Here is a 10,835-nt window from a genome sequence, read left to right as displayed (position 1 = left end):
CCCCCCCCCCCCCCCCAAAAGTAATTTTGTCCTAATATAGAGATAAATGTCTTGTTTTAAAGTACAATGCCCTTTAGTTTTCTGAATGAAATGAGGATATCTGGGGTGAATTTTTTTTTGAAATTCTTTTCAGTCAAGTCCCACATCTGGTTAAGAAAAGCTAAGTGATAAGACAACATTAAGCCCACTGTCACTTCTGCACTAGACAGTGGAGTCCTGGCCTTGTCATCCAGTGTAATGGGTAAGACTGGTTGTCATCACAAAGATTTAAAACCTTTCTCCCACCCACAAACTCATGCACATGCACTATAATGTTCATTAAGCTTATTGTCTTTTTCAAGTTTAATTAATAGTAAAAAGAGAATAGATGACCCCACAAGAATGAAATGTGCCAAGATTTTGTGCAAATCTCTTGAATGGGGAAACCAAGGTAAAATACTATTTTATCAATCCCCCCAAATTAATGGGTTTTCCCAGAAGAGATCATAGCTATAAAAAATATGTGGGTTCACTAATAAGAACCTTTAATCTCTCAGCACCACTGGGTAGCTTCTTTTTATTACTATCTTTAAACCAAAAGTGAAGCTGGTTAAAAATTTAGGCCTTGGCAACATAAACACCATGTCAACCATGATATTGCCACAATCATAGCTTTAATGTAGTTTGTCATGTAGCATTTCTCAGCTGTGGGTCAAGAGTTTGCATGATTTTACTTCTGCTATGGGAAAGGCAGGGTGTGTCTGTGTGTCTATGTGTGAACAAAAGAAAAGGAAAGAAAAACAAAACAAAAATGCACAATGCACTATGCTGGAAAACGAGTATGCTGTATCTATTGCTGTTCTCCGTGGTAGGGAGAAAAATGGTTTGTTCCATATGATTAATAAATCTGCATTTTTCTTTCATACAGGTTTGGCGAAAATGTAAAATGAGAATTTTCACTGTAGCCCAGATGGATGACAACAGTATTCAAATGAAGAAAGACCTTGCTACATTCCTTTATCATCTTCGAATAGAGGCAGAGGTGGAGGTGGTAGAAATGGTAAGGCCCTGATACTATTTCTTCTTAATAGTTTGAATGCTAGTATGCTGCATGATTACACAAGGAAATGTATGTCTGTCTTTTGCAGCATAACAGTGACATCTCAGCATATACCTATGAGCGAACGCTAATGATGGAACAGAGATCTCAAATGCTGAGGCAAATGAGACTGACCAAAACAGAGAGGGAAAGGGAGGTATGTCATTCATTGTGTGCCACTGTAGAAAGAGCCAAGGTGGATGATTCAAAATATTTTCCCTGACAGCATTTCATTTAAACACTTTAATCTGACACTAACTTGTGTCCCCACAACATAAAGTACTATATATGCTTATTTTTGTGTGGCTTTTTCCATAGTACTGTCTCAAAACTGGATACATTTTCATAAGCTAACATATTGGAAGCTCCTAATTCAACCATGCTATAGAGATGCTTAATCTTAGGACAGAATGTGTGTAAGCATCAGTAAGCTGGAAAAACCTTTTGGCCTCTTCCCTCATCTTCAATTAACTGATTAGCAAGGAGCTTGTCCCTTGTTTAGGTGGGGTATCATAAGCTTGTTTCACTCTGGTATATCTTATTTTATCCCATTTTAGAGCCCATTTGTCTTCTGACCTACCTTTTTATTGCAGTAAAAGAGAACTAGAAAAGTAGTTAGCTTGTGAATGCAGGATTCAACTTTCACTTTACAGGCCCAGCTGGTAAAGGATAGACACTCAATAATCCGACTGGAAAGCCTGTACTCAGACGAAGAAGATGATGGAGACTCAGTACCCGAGAAGATTCAGATGACTTGGACAAAAGAGAAATGTGACTTTGAAAAACGGAGCCGAAATAGCACAGTAGAAAACTTTAGAGAACTGATCAGCATTAAACCGTGAGGCTTGCTCTTCTTTGTATCTGTCTGTCTTAAGATAAAATCTGATTGTACTTCTGCCCCTTCTATTCCATTCCTAATTAGAAACAAAGCAATTTGAACATTAAAAATCACTGCAGTGCTGCATAGGTCTCTATTACCTCAACTAAGTCTTGGTGATGGAAAATCAGCAGAGCTAGTCACCACTGATCACCCAGTGTACCTGTAAAACATAAGTAAGCAACAAAAACTCCCTAGAAATGGCACTTGAGTTGTAGTCTTGTATAAGAATGTAGAAATTTTTATTTGTAACCAATTTATATATCTAGCTCAGTGTCCATCTAGAACCAGCTGGGTAGAAATTAGGATGTTATCAGTCTGATGTTCTGCTAAGTATTACTTAGTGAGAATCTTTATGTCTAATCTAGGTAGAATGAGCTAGAGGTGGTTTGCTATGTAACATGGAATTTCTATTGAATTGCACGGTTGCAGTTGAGTTTAATTGCATATACTCTTGTCTCTTTCATGCTTTCAGAGAGTGGGAAAACCTGTAAGTTTATATGTAATTGTTCAAAAATATTTTTCTGTGGACAAGAGTGAGAATTTTTAACTTTCCTTGAACCTCATGCAACTATATTAATTTGGCCTGGTCCTACCTGTTTGATGTTGAGAAGAGCTGTGCCATTTCCATTTAAAAGGACTGAATTTTGGTCCTTAAATTTTAGGGAAAAATACCTTAGAAATATTGCAAAACAAATTCTTCAGGAGTTATATTAAGGAGAACTAACTCAGAAAGAACAACAACATCATCAGTTGTTTTCAAGAACAGCATTCTTCATTTCAAGAGGCAAAACATTTTGTAGGAGTATCTTTTATTGGATTAACTACAAGGTTGGAATAGATTTAGAGCATCTTTCAAATGCAAGGCATCTGTCTTCATGTCTGGAAAGGGATGCCCTGCATTTCAAAACTTGTCTAAATCTATCCCAACTCTGCAGTTTGTCCAATAAAAGATATCACCCATAAAAATTCTGTCCTCTCACCTATTTCCTGGACTCTCCCAGATACAACATCACTCCTAACAATAAAGTCTCCTGATTTTGACCTTTCACAAAAACATGGAAAGTTCTAAATTTCATTTGAACTGGGCCTGGCCGCTGTGGTCACTTGATGCACAAATGGTTTATTAGGAGTTCTTCAAAATAAGACTGTGGCAATCCTGATCAAACTATGGACCACATAACAACACTGCCCTCTATACAAATTTGATGGTGGCATTGTAGAGATACATTCCCTTTCCTCAAGAATATTAGACTGGTTAATTAACCTTAAACTGAAGTTATAATTGTTGCTCCAAGTCAGCCATATGAAAGAGAGAGAGAGAGAAAGAGAGAACATCACTCCAGTATTGCCTTCTTCGTTTTAGGGATGTTTTAGGTTGGAGTGCCATAGCAGAAGGTTGGAAAACCAAGATTTTGGCAGTGGGAGAAAGCACAAATTCAGGATGGTGCCAACATTGAACCTAGCTCAAATATAGTATTCCAAGGACACTGCTGATTTGCTTTTGTATGTAATTGCTATGTGTGTGGCAGTGCACCTTTCGTGCCTGTCACTTGAAAGGCAGGAGCAGGCAGCCACCAGGTACCTGATTGGGGTGGCCATTTTCAAACATAGGTCAGAGAGGCAGCAGTCTCTGTTGAGTAGCCAGGAGGCAATGTTGGGCTGAGCTGCTCCTGGAACACCTTGGAGGTAAGGGTGAGGCTGTGAGGACAGAGGGGGACCTCATTGGTCCTGAATATGACCTGAAACTGTACCCTGCCAGGATAGGGAGGCCTGGTGGGACTGCCCATTTTGTGGCAATCCCACTTAAATACCAGGACTGTGAATCCCCCTGGTGTAAGGCAGGTTGGGGTGCCTAAACCCCAGGCCCCACCTTCAGGTGGGTTACTAAGAGGGAGGAGTGGGGCCAGGCATGGCTATGGCCACCTGAACCCATAGGGGTGTAAGACCCCAGAGGCCCCGGGGAGGGGATAGTTGTGTGGCCCCAGAGAGGAGGCAGTTGTGGAGCCCTAGAGAAGAGGGCAGTTGAGAGACCCTGAGAAAGCAGGGGTGTCGGTGGGCACGCTCAGCGTAAGATGCGTCTTCATGACCTGAAGGACTGGGCGTAATTCGGGGTTGAGTAGGGCTAAAGGGACGGTCTGAAGGGCAGCCTGAGGGGGTGTGTTGAGTAGGGCTGAATGATGGCCAGAAGGACAGCACATGGGACAACACCCATAAGATCTTGGTGTTGTGTATAAGAAGCCTGGTGAGGGGCTAAGGCAAAGTAGGCACTCCATTTGGTGAATTGGCTGGCACTACCCAGGTGGGGGTTGTGGGAGAGGCCCTAGAGACTGCATGTCACCAGCCAATGTGTGATTCGGATAAGCCTGATGGCCAGAAGGGTCACTCTAGGAGAGAGTAGTGCAGAGTGGAGGGGGACAGTATGGCGAGCAAAAGAACCTGTGAGAGGGAGTATGAGAACATCTTGGATGCCATCTGCAAGGCATGGGCCACGGTGTAGGGAAGGTACAGAGCTGTGGATAGTGCCCTCTGGCATGGGGGAATGCAATGAGCAGCCTCCTGCATTTACCAACAGTTTATTGTAATAGCAAAGTCGTGGCAGGCAAGACTGGGCAGACTGCCCTATGTAGACAGGTGGGCAGGTCAACTTGAGTCTAGACCCCGAGCGTGCCCCTTTCACAATGTGTTTACTCTTTAATGTTTATAATAACTGCTGGGCAGCTTAAAATGAGCTTTTTCATGTTTTGCTTTATACACATTCCCCTCCCTATCCCCAATGAAACCCAGCAAAACCAGTGTTCCCAGACAGCACAAATTGGGATTGTAGCAAATAACTGGGCTGGAGGAACTGTTCCTGCGTGCCTGGCATGTTGTTAAGGATACTAAGGCTATGGCAGCAACAGGTTCTGGGACACTGTAACTGCTGGAGTAGGGAATACTTCTCTATTTTATTTTCAGTATAAAAGTGGTTGGTATCCAACTAGGTGCTGGGAAAAGCTTTTCCTGAAAGTGTGATTGATGAAACGAACATGAAGTTCTCAGATATAGGTGTTCAGCTTTTTAATAGAGTATGATGTGGGATTCCTTTATTGTTTCAGTTAGAACAAACTCTTATTGGCTAACACAGCTATAGCACTGTTTCTAGAGCTTTAGATTAGATGCCTGCACAACAGATATTGTAATCTGCTCCACTCAGTAGGTAGGTGTCTGTTTAAAGATCACCTTGGAAAATACAGATTTTCTGGTTTCCCATGACGTTCCTTGTAAAAGGGATGTTCTTGGTTTCATTATCTTCTATTTTATCCCATTCTTAAATAATGTTGTGCTGCAGCATTTTGAATAATTTCCTGAATATTTTTGGAAGTTTACCATATTTCCTCACATACAAACCCCCTAGGAATATAATATGTACCTTGTTTTTAAAAGGCAGAATGAAGGGGAAAAACGTTTTTCCAGGGTTATGGCTGTATAGAACATGAACAGAGTCCATTTTTTTTAGCTGATTCACCCTCCTTTTCAGCTCACTAGCCTCCCCTAGCTGCTGCTGAAGATAGGTTTCCATTAGTGAATCTGTGATTTTGAAAAGAGCTAAAGAGTCTTTAAGACTGTGAAATAGGAGAAGAGAACCCAGACGCCTGAGACAGCAGAATTGCCCTAAGAAAGGTTAGCTTGAGTAGTAGAACTTCAAGATCCTTAAAAAGAAGAGACAATCATTAATAGTTCTGGAGTAAAGAACAATGAGCCATTAAATCAACTGACTTGAATGATAATACCACAACTACTGCACTGTGGAACAGGAATTAAAGCAGGATGTTTCTCTCCTGGGCAGAAAATCAGCTTCTCTCATTTAATACATGCACCCCAGTTTTGGAGGGCTGAATTTGGGGGAACAATGCATGTTGTATGCAAGAAAATATGGTATTTCCCAAAGAAAGCCCACAGACATAATCTGAGTGATCAAATCCTTTGGGTAGAAACATAAATCCTTTAAATAACATCTCTTACTCATGTCTTTACTGTTTTTTTGTAGTATTTGAGTGCTTTAGTTCATTAATTTAAGTCAGACTTTTTGATATTTCAGTTCTAATATAAGGGCACAGCAGAGATTACTTAAATAATCTCTGTTGTTTTTAAGAATGGAAAATCACTCTGGACTGTAGACCTAATTCAGTTTCGATCTGGTCCAAGGCCCCTTGGAAGCTGATACAAATTTTTACGTGGACTTCAATGAATAGATTAGTTTTGTGTTTGTATTGCTGTATCGGTTTTAAGGTTAAAGCGATCTATAAGTATGTGCCTAAGGGAAACCGAAGATAGTGGAGGAAACGTAGACTAAAAGAGTTTTGTTCTTGGAACATTGATTTCAAAAGGCTTAAGCATTAGCATAAGCCCATTTCATTGACTTATAATGAACTCTAAACCCTATATAGCTTTTAAAATAAATTGGAGAAAAGAATGCATGTTTGTTAGATGTAGTGTGTAAGAGTGATGTTGTAGCAATGATGGTCCAGAAATTATGCGAGAGGTAAGGATTTCTTAGGGTAATATCTTTTATCGGACCAACTGCACATACTTGATATAAAGTTAGACAAGCTTTTGAATGGAAGACACTTTTCATCAAGTTTAACCAGTTCAAACCAAGTGCAGCATAGTTGCCATTCTATTAACATTGCAGAGCATTTTAATGGGGATTTTCTTTTTCAGTTCAGTTTAAAGAATTTTTTCCTAACAACAAATATGAATGCAATTCTTCAACAGGAATCAGTCTAATGTCAGAAGAATGCACACGGCTGTGAAGCTGAATGAAGTCATTGTAAATAGATCCCATGATGCTAGACTTGTTCTTCTCAACATGCCTGGCCCTCCAAAGAACACTGATGGTGATGAAAACTGTATCCTTGCAGGGAAAGCTAAGATCATATACAAAGTATATGCCTTTCTATCTCACCTTGATTCTTATGCTTCTGCTTGTAACAAGCTTGCTGCTTTAATGCCATGAGAGTACTAAATTATAAATACTTAAATGAAACGTTACCACTGTCTGTCTTATCATACCCTGGATGCCTTGCTCCCTGGAATTGGTCAAACAATCTGACAATCTCATCTACACTTCTCTAGATTAATATTTTCCATGGCCTGTATAAGCTTAGAATCTGGCAACAACGAGGAAATTAAACAGATGAGAGTCTTGCCAGCTACAGAAGAAGGCTAAACATTTTGACATTACCTAACTTGGGAATGATACTTCCAAGGAAGCAATAGCTATTTTTCTCTTTTTGTATTTTGAAGCATTTGAGTGAATAAAAATAATTTCTTTACAAAAAAACAACAAGGAAATAGTTGGAAGGTGGTTAACTTTGACTGGAGTCTGAAGATTTCCTTTGCATCATAAATAAAACAAACCAGAGGGTCCACTTCTGATATGGTACCTTCTGATTCTCAGTTTGCCCCATATTGGTAATGCCATAATGAATAAATTCAAGTTGATTTGTAGAGCCAGAGGCAACTTTTGGAGTGCATCACATTGTGCAAGGAAGCTAAAAACATTTCTTGAAGTCATTAAGAACACCCTCAGCATGAGTGGCTTGGTATTACATGCCGTTTGGTTTAGGTTTTGTATTAGTTAACTGTATTAATTTCCCCCCTTTGTGTGACTCAAAAGCTTACGGAACAGAAGTAACACAGGAGAAATCTGTAGTGCATGTTGTCTATGAGCTCAGATATTCCTTTGCTTTCCCCATCTCCTGCTACAGTTTGGATTAAAATTTTGTTTTAAAAATTCCAGTTCAACTCCTGCTCCATCATAAATCCACTGTATATTAAAAAATGAGAAGTGTTGGAAAGCTGGCTAGAACATAGCTCAAGCATGATTCCCAATGAACCATGTTCTAATGTAGTTCGTCCAGCTGCTGTTCTACAGCTGTTTGAGCTCAAGGAAATGCAAACTCATGTCTGTTCTTACTGGTTGTATATAAGTTTACTTATAAAAAAAAGCAAGTGTTTGATATGTTTATACACAAGTGTGACTGAAGCATTCTGGCACTTACTATCTTGATTCTATATTGGCCCTTGTTGACTAAATTGAACAAATCTTCATTGTCTACCAGTAAACTTAATTTATTTAAGCTAAGAACCAATTTATCTTTTCATAGTGTGGTTGGCTTTGAAGCACAATCTGTCATAAACATAAAACACTAATTTGATATATAAGTTCTTTGAAAGTTTGATGTGATCCAGTTTTGAAAAACTGCTTTTTTCTGCCAAAGCTGCACCTGGCATGTGCACACATTCATATTTAATAAGAATGGAGAGTGCTACAAGTTTTTTAGTTAAGTTCACTATGGAAGTTGTAAGTATACACTTTTCCATAAAGGATGCTGATCATTCTGTATTTGCATGCAAGTTTTACAAATTCTTATGTTCTTGACTTTACTGATGCAGATATGGAGTTCCTGGAAGTCTTGACTGAAGGTTTGGAGAGAGTGTTACTTGTTAGAGGTGGTGGTCGTGAGGTCATCACGATTTATTCTTGATTCAATGCAGCCTTCTGTGCCAGCCCACATAGACATTCTTCTTGAGAATGGACATTCCAGTTTTGAATGGAGGACTGCATAAATTCTCTTCCTAATTCCCTTCAACCTGTATATCTTAGTACTGCTTCCACCAATTTCATTTTCAGTGACTCCTCATTTGCAACTTACATATCTTTTGGATTGCAGTGTTGTTACACTATCCAACAGGCAACTCAAGTTAATCGTGAATCTATGACATTACTCAGTTTCTGCTTTGATACTTTGCCATTTGTTCTTGGAGTTTTAACACTAAACCTATTTTTAGACCATATTTGCTAACATGTAGTATTTTAGTAACTGTAAAGTTAGGAATTGACAGTCAGTTACTGTAAAAAGATTTCAAAGCTTTTATATTGGGTTTGGGGATAGAATTACATTATAGAGCAGGTAGTTTATGCTGATGTTCAGCTAAAATACATTTTTCTAAACAGAAAGAAAAACTAGATTGTAAGAACTGCCTGAATGAGCTACAGTTTTCTGGGTTTATTTCCAGAACTAAGTTTCAGTATTGGATCAGAATTTATACTTGCAATACATTTATTGATATAGATTTAAATAAATTATGTTGCCATAGTTGATAATTATGTATGTAGCTTGCTACAAAACATTGCGTTCCTTCTGAGACTAAAGGTTTTGGGAGGCAGATCCCTATTTATTTTTTATATTTATTGGTCCTAAATATTGGAAACATAGGTGCAAACAATCTGGGAGTTTCATAGAGAGGTTTCTTTAGTTTCATACAGCCATTGGTTCAATGACCAGTCCTTGCAGTTTTTCCCTGTGTTAAAATCCTTGCAAACCATCATTGTATGACTTGCAGTGCATAAAACTTGTTGAAATTCAGCACACGGAAACAGAAGTGTTGCACTGCACATGCTGTAATGGCATTGCACTTGCACAAACACGGGGGACCTGCTGCTTCATTGTAAGGTTTTATGTCTTAAAAAAGAGAGGAAAAGCCAAACCTCCTATTAACCGGTAAGTCTCTGGAGATTTTATCAAACCCAATCACAGTGTACTTTTCTGCACAGAATGTCCATATTTTTTTCAATAAAATGTTGCATACACATAAAACTATGTCCAGTTGTGTTTATGTACTGAATTAACTAACATATACGCATACCTGCCCTCTGCTGCGTGGGACTGGAATTGCTAAAAGACAGTTGTGTAGTCCAGAGACAAGTGCAAAAATTGTCATCCCAGCTACAGTATGATTGCTGCCCAGGAACAAGTTTCAAAAGAAGGTTTAATTGTCCATAACTGACAACTGTGTGCCAACACCAATGGGAGGGATGTTGGTGTCTGTCTTCTCACCTTAGACTATTAGTGGCTGGTATATTGTGAAGCATTATGCTTCACCCATTTTTATTTAAACTGTGTAGTGATGAAGATACATAGTTGATGATCCATCCACTAACACCTATGAAACTATAATAATATAAATGGCTCAATATTTAATGACTAATATTTCTCAACACTTGGAGGAGAAGGTGATTAGGAACAGTCAGCATGGATTCACCGAAGACAAGTCATGCCAGACCAACCTAATGGCCTTCTATAATGAGGTGACTGGCTTTGTGGACTTAAGCAAGGCTTTTGATATAGTCTCCCACACCTTCTTGCAGGCAAGCTAAAGAAGTATGGGTTGGATGAATGGACTGTAAGGTGGATAGAAAATTGGCTGGATTATCAGACTCAGATGGTAGTTAGTAGTCAATGGCTCAATGTCTAGTTGGCAGCCAGTATCCAGTGGAGCACCCCAGGGGTTGGTCCTGGGGCTTGTTTTGTTCAATAGCTTCATCAACTATCCGAAAGATGGGATGGAGTGCACCCTCAGCAAGTTCGCAGATGACATCAAGCTGGGGAGAGTAGTAGATACTCTGGAAGGGAAGTGGGCGGCTAGGAGATCAAAGGAAGAGATTATTTCCCTTTATTTGGTACCGGTGAGACCACATCCTGAGTGCTGTGTCCAGTTTTGGGACCCCCACTACAGAAAAGATGTGGACAATTGGAGACAGTGCAGTGGAGGGCAATGAAAATAGTTCAGGGAATGGGGCACATGACTCATGAAGAGAGGCTCAGGTAGCTGGGCTTATTTAGTTTGCAGAAGAGAAGACTGAGGGTGGATTTAGTAGTAGCCTTCAGCTACCGGAAGGGGGGTTCCAAAGAGGATGGAGCTAGAGTGTTCTCAGTGGTGACGGATGACAGAACAAGGAGCAATGGTCTCAAGTTGCAGCAAGGGAAGTTTAGGTTTGATATTAGGAATAACTCTCACTAAGAGAGTAGTAAAACACTGGAACAGGTTACC

At 39.6% G+C, this 10,835-nt stretch overlaps 1 protein-coding gene across 1 annotated transcript in view; it reads left to right on the top strand.

The window, feature by feature from the left end:
• SLC12A4 (solute carrier family 12 member 4) overlaps window positions 1-9,486 on the top strand; it is a 125,965-nt gene extending 116,479 nt beyond the window's left edge. Inside the window, exons 20-24 of the mRNA XM_019505738.1 lie at window positions 908-1,039; window positions 1,128-1,235; window positions 1,732-1,916; window positions 6,714-6,847; window positions 8,397-9,486. Coding sequence (XP_019361283.1) covers window positions 908-1,039; window positions 1,128-1,235; window positions 1,732-1,916; window positions 6,714-6,847; window positions 8,397-8,488 — 651 coding nt within the window. The 3' untranslated portion in view covers window positions 8,489-9,486. The remainder of the gene's footprint in view (window positions 1-907; window positions 1,040-1,127; window positions 1,236-1,731; window positions 1,917-6,713; window positions 6,848-8,396) is intronic.
• Window positions 9,487-10,835: the final 1,349 nt, after the last annotated feature.

This window comes from Gavialis gangeticus, unplaced genomic scaffold (assembly GCF_001723915.1).
Source record: "Gavialis gangeticus isolate Ggan-Ray unplaced genomic scaffold, GavGan_comp1, whole genome shotgun sequence".
Classification (NCBI taxonomy): domain Eukaryota; kingdom Metazoa; phylum Chordata; order Crocodylia; family Gavialidae; genus Gavialis; species Gavialis gangeticus.
Note: the sequence above shows the minus strand (reverse complement) of the source record. Positions and strands in the feature narration are given on the sequence as shown.